General features: G+C 46.4%; 1 protein-coding gene and 1 long non-coding RNA gene across 6 annotated transcripts in view; one reads left to right on the forward strand and one right to left on the reverse strand.

Annotated features, from left to right (window-relative positions):
- Positions 1–4509, forward strand: part of Spats2 (spermatogenesis associated serine rich 2) — a 111075-nt gene extending 106566 nt beyond the window's left edge. For all 5 annotated transcript variants that reach the window (XM_029570628.1, XM_029570629.1, XM_029570630.1 and 2 more), the window contains 3 exons: positions 151–253; positions 2149–2363; positions 3307–4509. In XM_029570628.1, coding sequence (XP_029426488.1) covers positions 151–253; positions 2149–2363; positions 3307–3618 — 630 coding nt within the window. In that variant the 3' untranslated portion in view covers positions 3619–4509. The remainder of the gene's footprint in view (positions 1–150; positions 254–2148; positions 2364–3306) is intronic.
- Positions 1–16901, reverse strand: part of LOC115072787 — a 22434-nt gene extending 5533 nt beyond the window's left edge. Inside the window, exons 1-2 of the long non-coding RNA XR_003851809.1 lie at positions 16783–16901; positions 114–222 (exon numbers count right to left, since the gene is read on the reverse strand). This is a non-coding gene — a long non-coding RNA (uncharacterized LOC115072787). The remainder of the gene's footprint in view (positions 1–113; positions 223–16782) is intronic.
- Positions 16902–17027: the final 126 nt, after the last annotated feature.

The following is a 17027-nucleotide window of genomic DNA, read 5'->3' on the forward strand; positions in this document are numbered from 1 at the left end:
CCCACATGCAATGTTTATCTTACCTGTATATATTAAGTTACAGATCCCACATGCAACGTTTATCTTACCTGTATATACTAAGTTACAGATCCCACATGCAACGTTTATCTTACCTGGAGGTTTTTTCGTTGTTACCGTCTTTTTCTCCAGCACTTCGTTAGTGAACGTAAATATGATGAGGATCTTGGAAGAGTAGCTCAGTTCACTTGTGATGTAGAGACTCTGAAAAAGAACATTGACTCGTTTGGACAAGGTGAGAGGGTAGGAGTCTTGAGTGTTAGACTAACAAAGACAGTCCTGCTAGTCCTGACCTCCATTCAGTGCTTTCCAGTGCCTTGAGTCTGCTTGTTTTTATGAAAAGTCACTGGGATACTTATGAAGTCTGGGGATACAAATATTTTGGACTGTAAGGATGAACATTTACCAGCCCCCTAAGTATAAAATACTTTCAGGTCTTTTGAGAAATATCTTATATAGCCCAAGCAAGCCACAAACTTGCTCTGTAGCCAAGGATGGCCTTACACTCCCAATTTTTTTTGCCTCCACCTTCCAAGTGCTGGGATCATGGACATATGCCCCAACACCAAGCAAAATACTTTTTTCCCCATTGTTTTCTAATGAGTTAAGAGGTATTTGATACAGTAGTATAAACAGCATGGGACTCTGGAGTCAGACCAAGTTTGAACGCTTGCCTTAGCGTTGATCTCCTGGAACCTCATTTTACTCCTCTTGGAGCAGAGATAACTGTACCTGCCTTGTTTTACACATAATAGTCCTTAAATAACAGCATTAGAAGTAGAAGGTTCAGGGCCTCTGAGTAAGAGTTTGTAGTCATACATTACCATGATAGAGGTCAGGCTCTGAACTTGGCTCTTTTGTTCCTCCACTCAGTATAAAGTGGAATGTTGGGACTGGGGATGTAGCTCAGTGGTAGAGTACTTGCCTAACCTATGCCAAGGACCTGGGCTTGAACCCCACAAGAGCAAAAAAGTAAAATGTTGGCCCTAAGGCATGAATGTTAACTCATCTTTAGTCCAGGCTTAAAGCCAAGGAAAAAATCTGGGGAGTGGTTTGAAACCATTGAAATATGACAACATTTGAATTGAAAATAATAATATTTTTCAGTTATGTTGGTATTTTGAATTTGGGGTTATTTTTGCAGAAAGAAATTTGGCAAGATACATGTTTGTTGTAAAGACTAGTTCTATTTATATTTAACTGATCTTGATTATTTTTACCTTACATCATTCAATTTGTAAAAAAAGAATTTAGCAAAGATTTGATTTGTTTACTTCTTTTCTTTCTATGCAAAGTCTGTCCTTCAGAATGCTCCTTGCATGGGAAACTGAACATATTGTGCAGTCGCTCCCAGGCTTAGTCGATGCTGGAGCCATAGCCAGGAGTTTAGGTAGTAGGAAGTGCCAGGAGTCAAGTCATGGGGATAGCTTGACACTAGGCTGTTCTCCTGTCTCTAGGAGTTCTTTATAATCAGTGGGATCTGGAGGTAAAGATGGCAGAAGGGAGGGTTTTCCTTCTTGTTAGCCCTTATACAGGTTTTTCTTCACTATTATAAAGTTATTTTATTGTTAGTAGGGGTGGTTGTGCATGCCATGGAGCACATGTGGAGGTCAGAGGACAACTTGGTGGAGTCGTTTCTCTTCTTCCACCTTTACGTGGGTTCTGGGACCAAACTCAGGTCAGCAGGCCTACATGGAGAGTGCCTTTATGCACTGAGCCATCTCACCAGCCCGCAAATAGACAATTCCTTTTTTTTTTTTTTTTTTTTTTTTTTTTTTTTTTTTTATGTTTCCCTGTAGCCCCAGCTGTCCTGGAGCTCACTATGTAGACCAGGCTGGCCTCAAATTCACAGGGATCCGGCTGCCTCTCTTTGTCTTTTTGAAGCAGGGTCTCCCTGTAGCCCCAGCTGTCCTGGAACTCACTATGTAGACCAGGCTGGCCTTAAACTCACAGAGATCCGCCTGCCTCTGCCTCCCAAGTGCTGGGACTAGAGGCGTGTGCCACCACTCCCAGCTCAAATAGACAATTCTTGTCCTTAAATTGCTCACTTGAAATGGAGAATTGAATGAATCCTCCTCCATTGTGCTTCTGCGTCATATGACCACAGCATGTTCCTCCTATTTGTTTCAGTGTCCCATCCAAAGAACAGCTACTCTACCAGATCTCGATGTAGCTCAATGGCGTCTGTGTCCTTGAGTGGCCCAAGTGATGGCTCTGCTGCTTCCTCCTCCTTCTGTGCCTCTGTTCCCAGCTTTACAGGTGCTAACAAGAGAAACTGTGCGCCAGGAGAGAGTTCTGCAGCTGTAGCAAATTCCAGCGACCAGCCCTGCCAGGCTCATCGGGAGGTAACCTGGCTTTTGTACTCAGGTGTCAGGGGAAAAAGATGCCCAGCTGTTGGAGGTTAAGTGCTGATATCTAAGTCTATTACCTTTGTTTCCATTTCACACCTGTGTTTGCACCCATCCCGTCTCAGGTAGTTCCTGAGAAAGCATTTGGCTTGGCATTCCAAACCACTAGCTAGTAGACCTCCTCTTGGCAGTGATCCTCACTGTCGTAGGTCATACTGTCTAGTAATGAGTCACACTGGGAGTTGTGCAGCCATCTCAAGAGCAGTGCGAGTGGCAGGTTTGCCAGCATGCATCTGAAAGCAGCAAGTCCCTAGAAGACCAATGTGACTATGTCAGGGGAAGGAAAGGTGAACCTGGTGGGGGTGGGGAGCAAACTCTAGAACGTAGAAGAGTAATCCACAGTCTGTTTTCCTTGGTTTGAAGGAGAAACACAAGAGCAATCCAAGGCAATGCTGTCATTAATTCTTCAGAACTGATAGAACATTGGAATTGGAAGAGAAAAAAGATTCCATAAACTTTCTGGATTGTAATGTGAATGGTGTTAAATGTCACAGCACCGTATTTAATCTGTGCTTCATGATATACAGCAAAGCAGACTACAGTGACACTTATTGTTATTCCAGATGTTCGCTAACTTCCTGAGTGACTTAGGATCTACAAAGTACAGGCATACAATAAACTTGTCTAATTGAGAGCTTGCAACGACCCCCAAAAATTTCTTCCATGTTCACATTAAAGAGAAGTAAATGCCTCTTTGGTAGAGAAGAGCCTAGGGATGAAAGGCAGGGAGATATTAGTGGAAGATGTGTTCATTGTGATAGTCACCATTTTGGATTGACTGACAGAATTGAATCCCAAACATATGATGAATATGCTTTCAGAACAAATTGGCCACCATAATACCAGAGCACCTTGAACATTATAATTTTTTTATCCTTAGGTATTTCCAGGGAACAGACGAGGAGGACAAGGCTACAGGCCACAAGGTCAAAAGACCAATGACCCTACAAACCAAGGGCGACATGACAATGTGGGTCGTCACAGAAATAGCTCGCAGTATTCATCTGGTTCCAGGTATCAGAGTGCTCCACCCCAGGCACCGGGAAACTGTAATGAATGGAGCCACGCCCACTCTGCAGGAACCAGTGGAATTGGAGCCAGCACAGAGCCTAGATCACCCAAGCCTTCCTTCAAAAAGGGGCTCCCCCAGCGCAAACCCAGGACCTCTCAGCCTGAAGCTGTGAACTCCTGAGAGAGATGCCAGTTGGCCTGTCTATTCTATCCCATACAGTTCAACCTGATAACTGGACTTTAGGAAACATATGCTTAGGTTTAATAACTAAAAGTTTATGCGTATCACTCCAGGCTATTTTAAATATTTTTGGTCTCTTATTTTTTTGCGGGGAAGCTGTTTTTCCCTTGACCTTTCCCAGTAATATGGACTGACTCTCGTGGGTCATTTTCACCAGGAAATCAGCAGCTGTTGCCACTTTACCCAGGGGCGAGCAGTCTTCTTCCCAGCACCCATCTTCCAGCTGCCCAAAGAGGCCTTATTCAGCAAGCACCCACTGCAGAGGCTGTCTTGGGAAGCAGAAGGCCAGAGCTAGTCCTGTCACTTTTTCGTTTATTTTATGCAGACACCACAGATGCCTGCCAGATTCTCCCTAAATGGCAGTTTGAACAAGAGTAGCAATGAGGGGATTTTATATTATACTGAATTCATCAGAAAAGGGGAATAAATGTTAATTTGTGAAAGGGGGAAAACACTAGGAAACATTTGAGAACCTGCCTCTATCCAGAATGTGCCTGAGATCTGACACTCAAACCAGGGTTTCAGTCCCATGCTTGGCACCATAGAGCTTCACGTGCAGTTTCTTCCAAATGCCCAGAGCCTTGTCTTCTCTTACCTTGGGCTACAAATGGGTCTGAGGAAGTCTATGGGAAAGTAGTGTTTTAAGCTTTTTGAAAGTTAAAAAAAAATTGTTTCAGTGTTCAGAGATTGTTGTTTTTCTCCCTCTCCTGAATCCTCTCCTGTTATGAACCAAATTTATAATATAATTAATGTTAAGCTAAGATGATGCTCATCCAAAATTGTTGCGGTCATCTTCATAGATGGATAAATAAAAGCAACCTTGTAAACATCCCATGTTTCACAGCAGCAAGTGACTTGATTATCTGTTTCTGTTTGGACCCCACAGGTGAAAGTCACTCGGACAGCTTGTTCTGTGCTTAAATGAGGGTGTCTGATTCCCGAGTCATTTGTCCGCTGCTGCTTAGTTTCAGAACCAAATTAAAATGTACAAGCCAGGATGAGCAAATGCAGCTGTTCCTTTTGGGAAAGGATCCATAGGATAAGGAATTGTGGCTTTCAAAGGAGGACTTAACAGATTAGAAAGAACACAGCTGCCAACTGCTCTCCCAGGCAACTGAAGGTTATATTGGTGCCCCTCTCCCAAGTCCTTGTTCCTTGACAGGAGTTGGGAATGTAACCATGTAATTGAGTTGGTGCATGTGGCAGGTGGCACTGGTGCCAGACCCATGCACCTACCCCACATCCAGCATCTATGATTTAGTAACAGCAGAACTTTCCTTCCTCCAGCATGTGTGCTCCCAAGCCCTGGCTATGAGTGGCAGCAGGGCAGAACCCAGCTGCCTCGGGGCTTCCCCTGGCTCTTCCCGTGAAGCTGAGCTGCCAGTGTTTAGGCTGGATGGAGAGTGAGAGCAAGAGCGAGAAGGAGAGCACGTGAGCAAGGGTGGGAATAAAGAAGACAGTAGTCAAGCATTGGGAAGCCGTTTTCAAGGGACTCGTCGCCTTAACCAACACCACCTTGAGCCTGCCAGGCATCAGGAAAAATCCCTGCTTTCCCTGGTTAATTGCTTACCTTACTGCATAGAAAATCCAGAGACTAAAATGAGCCTGAAGGATGAGGTCTTCCCTGTGCCATATCAAAGCATTACTGTATTTAACCACTCAAGCAGATGAGAAACTATGTTTATCAAAAATGCCTAGAGTTTGAAATTAAAATCTTATAGGAAAGTAGAGGAAGTTTTTTAATGACCATAAAAACTTTGAAAACGTATGTTTTTCCACTACCATTTTTTGAATTACAAATGTAGTATATAAAATACTAAATAAGGGGGCTAGAGCAATGGTTCAGTGGTTAGGAACACTGGCTGCTCTTGCAGAGGACCTGGGTTCAGTTCCCAGCACCCACATGGCAGCTAATAACATTCTATAACTCCTGTTCCAGGGGATTCACAGCCTCTTCTGGCCTCAGTGGGCATTGCATGTACATGATACATGTAGGCAAAACACTCATACACATAAAAAAAAAATTTTTTTTTTTGTATTTTTGAGACAGGGTTTCCCTGTAGCCCCAGCTGTCCTGAACTCAGTATGCAGACCAGGCTGGCCTTGAACTCACAGAGATCCGCCTGCCTCTGCCTCCCGAGTGCTGGGATTAAAGGCAAGCGCCATCACACCCAGCCACACATAAACTTTTTTAAAATAAGATACCAAATAAGGCCAGGCATGGTGGCACACACCTTTAATCCCAATATTCAGGAGGCAGAGGTGGGCAGGTCTCTATGAGTTGGAGGCCAGCTTTATCTACATTCTGAGCTCTAGGATAGCCAGGGCTACTTAGTTAGACCCAAATAAGTAATACAGAAATATATTTTAAAAACAAAAATGTTTAACGTCTTACTCCATTCCTTAGGGGCAGTAACAATGATTTAGCATATATCCTTCTAGATATTTTTCAAACTACAAATGTCAAATTATAAATGTCATACATAGGAATATAGGCTTAGTTTTTTTCTTTTTCATAAAAAGATATGTCTGGGCCCCCACTTGGCCATTTGAAAATTTTGTTTTTATCTGTTTATTTATTTGGTAGTGCAGGGATTAAATCCAAGTCCCCATATATGTTAGGCATTTACTCTACCACTGAGTTATATATTTTTAGCCCTTTTTAAATTTTTATTTTAGGGCCTGGAGAGATGGCTCAGCAGTTGCTCTTGCAGAGGACCAGTGTTCAGTTCCCAACACCCACATGGTGGCTAATAGCCATCCATAACTCCAGTTCCTGGGGATCTAACACCCTCTTCTGACCTCGCAGACATTGCACGACACAGGTGCATTTATGTACATTCAGACATAAATAACATTTTTTTTCACCTTTTTGAGATAGGGTCTTCCTATAGCCTCAGCTGGCCTGGAACTCACTACATAGACCAGGCTGGCCTTGAACTCTCAGAAGTCCATCTGCCTCTGCCTAAAGGTATGTACCACCACTCCCAGCTAAATAAAATATTTTTAAAATGTTATTTTATATTGAGACAAAGTCTTGCTACCTTGTCCTGAATGGCCTTGAACTTGTGATGCTCCCACCTACGCCTCCTGAGTAGCTAAGATCATAGGCATGTGCCACAGTGCCTGGTAAATTTCTTTTTAAATATATTATTATTTTTATTTTATGTGTATGAGTGTATTGCCTGCATGTATGTGAGTGCACCCATGTTGTGCAATGCCTCGAAGGTGAGAAGAGGGCGATGAATTCCCCTGGAACTGTAGTTAAGGACGGTTCGTAGCCACCATGTGGGTGCTAAGAATTGAACCGGGTTCTCTGCAAGAGCAGTCAGTGCTCTTAACCGCTGAGCCATCTCCCCAGCCCCCTGGTAAAGGCGTGTGGTAGCACACACCTTTAATCCCAACACTCAGGAGGCAGAGGCAGGCAGATCTCTGAGTTCAAGGCCAGCCTGGTCTACATAGTGAGTTCCAGGCCAGCTGGACCTATGGGGAGATCCTGTCTCAAAAAGATAAAAAAAAAAAAAAATACAGCTGGAGCTGGAGAGATGGCTTGGTGGTTAAGAGCACTTGCTACTCTAGAGGATCTGAGTGCAGTTCCCAGCACCTGTGTTAGGTGGCTCACAACTTCCTTTGCAACCCCAGGCCCAAGGGATCTGATGCCCTTTTCTGGCAGCCATGGGCATGTCCACACAATGGCATGTACTCACATAGATACACATAAATGATTAAAATAAATCTTTAAAAAAATTACAGGGAGGCTGGAGAAATGGCTCAGTTAGTAAAATGTATGCTGTCCAACATGAGGACCTGAGTTCAGATCCGCAGAGCTGAATATGCAAAGACAGATGGATCCAGGGGCTTACACGCCAGGGATTCCAGCCAGTCAGCAAGCTCCAGGTTCAACTAGAGACCCCGTCTCAGAAAATAAGGTGGAAAGTGATGGAGGATGGCATCTGACCTTTACCTCCATGCGTAAGCAGCTGCACACACAATAAATGCAGATTGATTGGGCCTAGTAGTAAATGCCTGTAAGTCTAGCACTTGGGAGGGTGATCACCATAAATTCAAGGTCAGCCTGATCTACGTAGTGAGTTCTAAGCTGCTAGGACTACATAGTGAGACCCTGTCTCAAAAAAAAAAAAAAAAAAATGGGAGGGGGGTGCTGGGAATATAGCTCAGTACTAAGGTTTTTGCTTGGCATACACAAGGCCCTAGATTCAATCCCCAGCACCAAACCAAAAGGATAGATGTTAAAAGAAAATTCTTTCTCCACCTAACCCTAACTTAATCATTGAATTTTTTTATATAGTCTAGAAAAAATTGTGTGTGCACGTGTGAGGGGCCTCACGTCAGCCTGTGTGTGTGCGCGCACACGTGTGAGGGGCCTCAGGTCAGCCTGTGTGTGCGCGCACGTGAGGGGCCTCACGTCAGCCTGTGTGTGTGTGCGCGCACACGTGTGAGGGGCCTCACGTCAGCCTGTGTGTGTGTGCACACACGTGTGAGGGGCCTCACGTCAGCCTCAGGTGGTGGTTCCTGCTGTCCACTTTGTTTTTATTTTTAGATTTCTTTTTAGGTTTATTTTAGATTTTGTGTGTTCATGCATGTGTGGCACACATGCATTTAGTTGCCTGAGGAGACCATGATTGGCTTGGCGTCAGAGTCCCTGGGCCTGAGGCAGTTGTAAGCTGCCCATCGTGGGTCCTGGAAACTGAACTCAGGTCCTCTGCAAGAGAAGCAAACACACTCACTCAACCTCTAAGCATCTGTCCTGCTTCCGTACCTTGTTTTTTGAAAGAAGGCTCTCGCTGACCTGGGGCTCACCTGTCAGGCCAGGCTGGCCAGTGAGCCCTAGGAATCTGACTCTTGCCTTCCCAGTGTTGATATTACAAGTATTTGCCACCATACCCAGCTTTATTATGTGGGTTCTGGTGATTAAAAGCAAGTCCTTGTGCTGAGCTATCTTCCCCAGCCCCTATTCTAGATTTTTTCTTAGAACAAACATAGAAGCCGGAGAGATGGCTCAGTGATTAAGAGCACTGGCTGCTCTTGCAGAGGACCCAGGTTTGATTCCCAGCACCCACATGGCAATGAGCAACTGTCCCAACTCCAGTTCCAGGGGATCTGAAGTCCTCTTTTGACATCTTGCAGGCAATGCACCATGGGTACACTTACATGCAAGCAATACACTCATACATATAAAATAAAAACAATAGAATTTTTGGGGGGTCTTTTTGAGACAGGGTCTCCCTGTAGTGGAACCCACTATGTTGACCAGGCTGGCCTTGAACTCAAACAGATCCTCCTGCCTCTGCCTGGCTAGAATTTTTTTTTCAGACAGGGTCTCCCTGTAGCTCCCTGGAACTCACTATGTAGACCACGCTGGCCTTGAACTCTATTCTACCTGAGCGTGGTGGCACACGCCTTTAATCCCAGCACTTGGGAGGCAGAGGCAGGTTGATCTCTGTGAGTTCCAGGCCAGCTGGGGCTACAGGGAGACCCTGTCTCAATAAGACACACACACAAAAAAAAGGAAATATTTTTCTTAATTAAAAATTTTTTTAATTTATTTTTATTTTATGTGTATGGGTGTTTTGCCTGCATATATATAAGTACACTTGTGTTGTGCAGTGCCTGCAGGGGTCAGAAGAGGGCGTCAGATCCCCTGGACTGAAGCTACAGACAGTTGTCAGCTGCCATGTGGGTGCTGGGAATCGAACCCAGGTCCTCTGCAAGAGTAGCCAGCGCTCTTAACCACGGAGCCATCTCTCCAGCCCCTTATTTTTCTTTCTTTTGCATAGCTAGTAATAATATTATGCATAGCTTTATGCAACATGCTTTCATGCTTTTTTTCAGTTGTCTTCACTTTTTATAACTAATATTTTTAAGAAAAATCGTAAGTCAGGCATAGTAGCACAATTCTGTAATCCTAGCACTTTAAAAGGCACAGGCAGGGGGCTGGAGAGATGGCTCCGTGATTAAGAGCACTGACTGCTCTTGCGGAAGACCTGGGTTCAATTCCCAGCACCCACATGGCAGCTACAAACTGTCCTTAACTCCAGTTCCAGAGGAATTTGAAACTCTCATCTGACCCCCTTGGAATTGCACGACACAGGTGCACTGACATACATGCAGGCAATACACTTACACATAAAAATGAAAATATATTTTTTTTTTTTTTGGTCTTTCTGAGACAGGGTCTCCCTGTAGCCCCAGCTGTCCTGGATTCACCATGGAGACCAGGCTGGCCTTGAACTCACAGAGATCCACCTGCCTCTGCCTTCCAAAAGTGCTGGGATTAAAGGCGTGTGCCACCACACCCGGCTAAAATATTTTTAAAAATAATTTTTATTTAAAAAAGCGCAGGCAGGAGGATCAGAAGGTCAAGGTCATACACACAGCTACATAGTGAGTTACTGAGTTTAAGGCTATATGAGGCCCTTCCCCCCTCCAAAAAAAAGAATTCAGGACTGGCCTGAGCTACATTATGAGACCTGTCTCCAAAACAAAAACCGGAGGAAAATTTTTAAGAAAAAATATGCAAGGGGTTGAAGAGATGACTCAGCAATTATGAGCACTCACTGCTCTTCCAGAGGACCTGGCTTCAGTTCCCAGCACCCACATGGTGGCCAACAATTGTCCATAACTCCAGTTCCAGAGAACCTGATGCCCTCTCTGCCTCTGTGGACATTGCATGACATGGGTGCACTTACATACATGCAGGCAAAACACTAAAAAAATATGAATAAATCAAAAAATGTTTAAAAGAAAATGTGAGTGGTTCTTAGATGTGTGTGCACACACACAGATGCCTGTGCATATTATGTGCACATATGTGTAAAGGCCAGAGGTCGGTGGACCTCAGGTGCCATCCACTTTGTTTTTTGAGACAGGGTCTCACTGGTATGTCAAAAAAATGCAGACCTCATTCCATGTTGATATTTATAATCCCACCTAAACATACCTTGTTCCTTCTAGGGCGATGTAGTACTCCACTGTGTGAGTTGGCTGTAGGTGGGTTCCTGGTGCCTGAAACTTTGCAGGGTTTGTTTGGTTTTTGATGTTGTTTTATTTTTCTATTTATAAGTAGTGCCACAGTGAACATTCAGCCCTACGCAAATCATTTCTCACTTGTGAGGACGGATCTGTAGGGTAAATTCCTAGAAATGGAATTTCTAAGTCATGTATTTCTTGATAAACTTTATTTGAAACAAGTTCTTGCTCTGTATCCTGTGCCGACATCACACTTGCAGTCCTGCTTCCGCCTTCTAAACGTTGGGGCTACAGGTGTGTGCTAGCTACTGTGCCCAGTTGATATAGTACTCTATTATTGATAAAGTTGTACAGATGTACATCCTTGCCTCTAATGTGTGGGAGCTGTAACCTAAGGAGAGATGAAGATAACTAGGACAGGCCAGGTATGGTAGCGCACGCCTTTAACCCCAGCACTTCGGAGGCAGAGTCAGGTCTGTGAGTTAAAGGCCAGCCTGGTTTCCATAGTTTCAGGACAGCTGGGGCTACAGGGAGACCCTGTCTCAAAAAAGACCAAAAAAAAAAGGACCTTGTCTGACTTGTAGAGTGTGGCTCTAGTGCATAAGAACTGTATGGCAGGCAGCATGCTGCTTGGAAGAAACAGTGTCTGAGACAGCACCTATTAGGAGCCACTGTTCTATCACCATATAACCACTATGTTTATAGAACTCAGCCATGATGTTGGTAGCCAGAACAGCATGCTATAACATAAACCAAGCTTCTGGTTGTAGCAAATTAGGCATATTCTTTCCTTCAAACACTGGGGTACCTTCCCTGGGCTAGGCTCTTCACTGAGTTCTAAATGCCAGATAAATGGTTTGACTGTTCTCTTCAACCAGCAAAGCCCTGCCTGGCAGCCAGCCATCAGAGTCAAGGAGAAAGACCCTGGACTTGGTTTTAATTCTGCATCGTCATCATAACTTGGTAGCTGCCCTTAGAGCATATAATAGAACATTTTTTAACTTCTACTTGGATTATAATGTGGACAGAATTGCTGTTACTTCCAGACTATCAGGCCAGGTGCTGTAGAACAGCACCTTAGGCGTTTCAGCCTGTGACAAGCTGCATGTCTACTTACCTGTCTGTCCCCTGCTTCTGTCTCCCTGGCCTTATTAATAACAGCTTGTGTAAAAGGCTTTCCTAACTCTAGCTCGACAGACTTTCTTACTCAAGAAGAAATCAGGAACATAGATCTCTGTTGTCTCATGGAGTACACACCCCTCCAATAGGGTAGGCCTCTGGCCTTTTGACTACTTGCCAAGACAGTGTCCCCTGGCCCAGCTTCAGGCCTGTGTGGGTGGGGCAGACTGAAAGAAGACAGCTGAGCTCAGTAAACAGTCACAGCAGCCTGCAGGAGTGATTCTCAGGTCAGACCTCCTCATGGGAAAACCAAGCGATTATTTCCATACAGGTGATAAGGGACTTTTATTTCCTACTTACCAAGGAAAACCTATCTGAAGATGTTTCTGGGTGAGGAAAACTCACCCACCATCAGCACAACTGTTCTGCCCACCCACCCCTTCAATGCTGTCAAAACAGCAGGAACAAATACCACCCACTCCTGATTCCTCAAGGAAAAGTCAAGTCTCCTTTTATGTGTCTTCAACTTAACCCAGTTAGGCTTTTTTTCTAACTTGAATTTAAACCCTTTTGCTGGTGCTGCCAGAACACAGAGATTGGGAGAAAGGTTTCTTAGGAGGTCAAGGTATTCCCTCTCTTGTAGGTTCCTGCTTCCCTGGGGTGCTTCAGTCAAGGGCAGTGTCTTCCTGGGGCATTTATTATAGGTCACCAGCTGACTGCCCATCAAAATGAGCACCCTGTTCCCTCCCTTTCCATAGGCTGTTTGCTGAATGACAGGACACACCTACAACATGGCCCAGGAGCAACCTGTTGTCAGCCTGTCAATTCTCATTCCCAATCTGCGTCCACTGCTTCATAGCTCTATGATATATAATAGGTTTCTTTATCTTTATGTAAAATCATGCACATTCAAGGATTCCTTGTTGAAAATTTACTGTCCTCTGCTTATAATCTAGCTAGGGTCCTCCACTTAAAGAGAAAGAATGATCTAGAATCAGAGCCAAGGGGTGGCTAAGAACTGGAAGTCTCAAGGAATGCCAAGATACTTGGATGGAGATGAGGAACCATCCACCAGGCTTTATCCTGAGTTCATGTCCTTGGTCTCAGCACCCTGGGCCTAAGAAACTTGTCCAACTCTATTTTTGTTTTAGTCAGGGTCTCACATCTAAGATAGCCCAGGCTGGCCCTAAACTCATTCTATACCTGAGGGTGATCTTGAACTGATCAGAACCTCCTGCCTCCAAGTACTAGGACATGTATATGTGTCACCACACTGGGTATATGTGGTGTCAGGGATGAATTCAGGGTTTCATGCATGCAAGGCAAATTAACAACTGATCTATATCTCCAGTCCTTGTACAAATTTTTCCAAAAAATACTTTTATTTTTATTTTATGTAAATGAGCATATTGCCTGAATGTATGTAAGTGCACCTGTGTTGTACAGTGCCCACAGAGGCAGAAGAGAGCATTGGATCCCCTGGAACTGGAGTTACTGGGTGGTTGTTAGCTGCCATGTGGGTGCTGGGAGTCAAACTCAAGTCCTCTGCAAGAGCAGCCAGTGCTCTTAACTGCTGAGCCATCTCTCCAGCCCCATAATTTTTTTTTTAGACCAGGCTGGCCTGGAACTCAGATCTGCCTGCCTCTGGCTCTGAGTGCTGGAACTAAAAGTGTGCACCATTGCTTATACAACATTTGTTTTGTTTTGTTGTTTTGTCTTTTTGAGACAGAGTTTCCTTGAAGCCCCAGCTGTCCTGGAACTCACTATGTAGACCAGGCTAGCTACAAACTCACATAGATCCACCAGCCTCTGCCTCCCAAGTGCTGGGATTAAAGGCATGTACCACCATGCCTGACATTGCTTTACAACATTTTTAAAATTTTTTATTTTATGTGTATGAGGTTTTCCCTACATACACGTGTACCACGTGTATAGAGTGCCCAAGGTGCCAGAAAAAAGTATTGGATCCCCCGAACTGGAATTACAGATGGTTGTGAGCTGCCATGTGGGTGCTGATATATAACTTTTTAAAAATTGTATGTGTATGAATGCATTATCTACATGTATGTAAGTTCACCCATGTTCTACAATGGAGGTCAGAAAAGGGCAGTGGATCCCCTGGAACTGGAGTTACAGTTATAGACGGTTGTTAGCCACCGTGTGGATGCTGGTCCTCTGCAAGAGCAGCCAAGAGCTCTTAACTATTAAACCAGCTCTCCAGCACCTTAAAACATTTAAGTATCTTACAAATGAAGGGACTGATGTACCCCACCCAAGGTCATGCTGGTCCATGCCCTAGCTGAAATTTGAACTCAGACTAACTTAAAAGTCTAACAACCTCAGAAACAGCAGAGCCTGGCAAAGGGCAAGGGCCAGTCTCAGGTCAGGCCTGGGGACCTCTTGAAAGGAGGATGGGAAGAGGGAGGAGCCCTGGGCGGTGTTCCTCAACAGCCACCCGTTCCCACCCTCCCACCCCCCGTACATAGTGTCTGATTCTGCCTTGGGGTTGGGAGGAGAGTTTTGTCCGTCTTTTGTGTCTTGAACATTTTTTTCCTTGTTATGCTGTGCTGTGCTCTTCCCATTCTCTCTCTCTCTCTCTCTCTCTCTCTCTCTCTCTCTCTCTACTCTCCTCCCCACCTCCCTCCCTCCCTCCCCTTTGTTCCTTTTTTTGTAGATAATACTATAATACTCCCACAGGCCACCCACGCCAACTCCAAAATGAAGCCTCCTGTATTTCTTGTTGACAAAGGCTTTGAGCTGTCTCTGAGGAGGGCCCCCCCTTCATCCTAACCCCTCCCCCAAACTTCCAAGCATGGCCTGTCAGAATGAGTCCAGGGTTGGAGAAAAGGGAGAGGAAAAGATTTCAGTGAGAGGGTCAGTGCTCTGACCTAGTGCTCTGTTCCATTTTCAACTCAACCCCCATCCCACTGGCTCCTAACCAAAGTTCCCTGTCCCTTAATATGTATATGTCACTTAGGGGTGGTTGGACAGGGAAGGCAAGGAATTAATCACCAAAAGTTGAGGAGACCTACATAAACAAACAAATGCCAGACCTGAGTAGATCATCTGAGAAGCTGGTAAAGGTGAAGGGTCTTATACCTGAACACATCATCTAAACAGGGCAGACTAGAGGAAAGACACACATCGGTATTTTGAGGGGTAATGGAGGAAGGAGTTTAAAGTCCACATCATGCTGCAGTTTCACTCTGAGATAAGATGAGACAACATTCAGTAAAAATGTGTATCTTCTAGAAATGGGGACCCTGCTTACCAAAACAGTGGCACATTCATACCTGGAGCTGCAAATGGAGGAGTACATCTTAGATAAGGTACTTATCTAGGTTCTTATTGAACCTCATTGCTTCAATATTTTCATCTGTACATTGACAGGAATAGCACAGTGCTTGGCACCAAGTTGATGCTCAGTAAATGTAAACCTCTATAATTCCCATTTGCTGTAATCCAAAGCACCTGGCTTGACTTAATACCTCAAACCAGCCTCGGTGAGTGAGTGTGGAAACCTAATAATCTGAACACCCTTTGGCCTTACAGGAATGACTCAGACCAGTTGGACTAAGCAACCCCAATACTGGAGGCAGGCTCTGGACTTGGGGTTGGGAGATTGTCAGGGATGGAACCCTGGCTCTATTTCTCCCTTTCTCCTCTCTCCCTTCTCTCCTTCATGAATTGACTACCCTGGCTATTTCTAAGGGCTCCTCTGAGACAATCAGATGGTAAACATTTGCATAATGCAGGTGTCAAACAGTTCTGGGTTCTTTATACATGTTCACTTATTTATTTAATCCTCATAATCCTCTGGGGTAGTTTTTGGCATCCCCGTTTTACAGATGAGAAAAACCGAATCACTGAAATGCTAATAACTTGCCTTAAAAAAAAAATCACCGGGACAGCAAGTGGGAGAGCAGCAGTTAGGCCTGGCTAGCCTGGTTTTCCAGATGGTGCGTGTTTTGAATCAGAGCTTCACCCAGCTTAAAGCGAGCTAAAAATGCCCCTCTGGTTAGCCCTTGGAGGGAAAGAGGTGAGGGCTCTGGGGGAGAGGGTTGCCCTTTAGCCCGGGGGTCCACTAGGGTTAAGAGACGTGATCTACCGGTCCCTTTAGGCTCACCCCCACTGCTGGGAGCCTGATTCCAGGTTTCTGGCGGGCTAGGGGAAGGGAAGGTTCCCTCCCTCGCTTTCCAAAGCGCCTGCTCATTTAAATACAGGTGCCTGGAGCTTCGGCTCGGCTCCCTGACAGAGGGTAGGTGGGGCGGGGTACACGCCTCTCCCCGACGCCGGTGGCTGTGGGTGTGTCTCCACTCACCGAGCGGTGCTCAACTCCGGCTTCACTCACCGGAGAACAAATGGCAGTTCCGGCCCCCCGCTGCTCCTCAGGGCGCGGGCGGCAGCCGCGCTCCCTGGCAAACCGTGGGAGGGAGGAGGAGCGGCGCTGGCAGGAGAGGCCGCGGGGACCGTCGCGGCGCGCACGAGGACCGGAGACGGCCGTCCACCCCCCCCGCTCCCCACGCCCTCGCTGGAGGTGCGGGCTCCTAAGGGAGAGCCGAGCTCTCGGGCCCCGAAGCTGGTGCGAGGTCGGGAAGTTTCCCCGGCGTCCGACCTGCTGCAACCTTCGACCCCAGCGGCGGCCGGGAGCCGCAGAAACGACAGAAACCAGAGCGAGGGGCCGAATCCGAGGGGCGGCCCGGGCCCCCTCCCCACGCGCTCCTCTGCGCTCCCGGGTCTCGCCGAAGGAGGCCGAGCCTCACTCCCAGGGCCGCCGCCCACAGCTGCATCTGCTGGAGGGCGCCATCCGCGTCCCACAGGGTCCAGCTGAGGCGAGGAAGGGCTAAAGGGGCCCAAGCCGGGTTCGGAGCCCCCTCGGCCGCTGTCCGAGTCCCCTGCGTAGCAGAGCCCTCCTGCGGCCCGGACCTCCAGATCTCCAGCTCCCGAAGCACATTTACAACACCCCCCTTCCCCCCAGCCCCCGTCTAATCTCACCAAGAAAGAAGTCCCAGGCTGCAGAAATGCCCCCCGGGTGGCCGAGGCTGTCAGCCCACCAGGCCGTGGTCGGCCGAGGGGCCAGCGGCGCGTCGTGCTGTGGGCCGGGGCGGTGCTGGTGGGGGGCGGCAGCCCTTCCTGCCCCCACCGAGGTCCCTAGGGGAGGGGATCCCTCTGCGGGAGGCCTGTCGCTTTAAGGAGGCGGCCCTGACTGGGTGTGCCCCGTCTCCATGGTTACCCCGGTG

This window comes from Nannospalax galili, unplaced genomic scaffold, assembly GCF_000622305.1.
Source record: "Nannospalax galili isolate Female #2095 unplaced genomic scaffold, S.galili_v1.0 scaffold1143, whole genome shotgun sequence".
NCBI lineage: Eukaryota > Metazoa > Chordata > Mammalia > Rodentia > Spalacidae > Nannospalax > Nannospalax galili.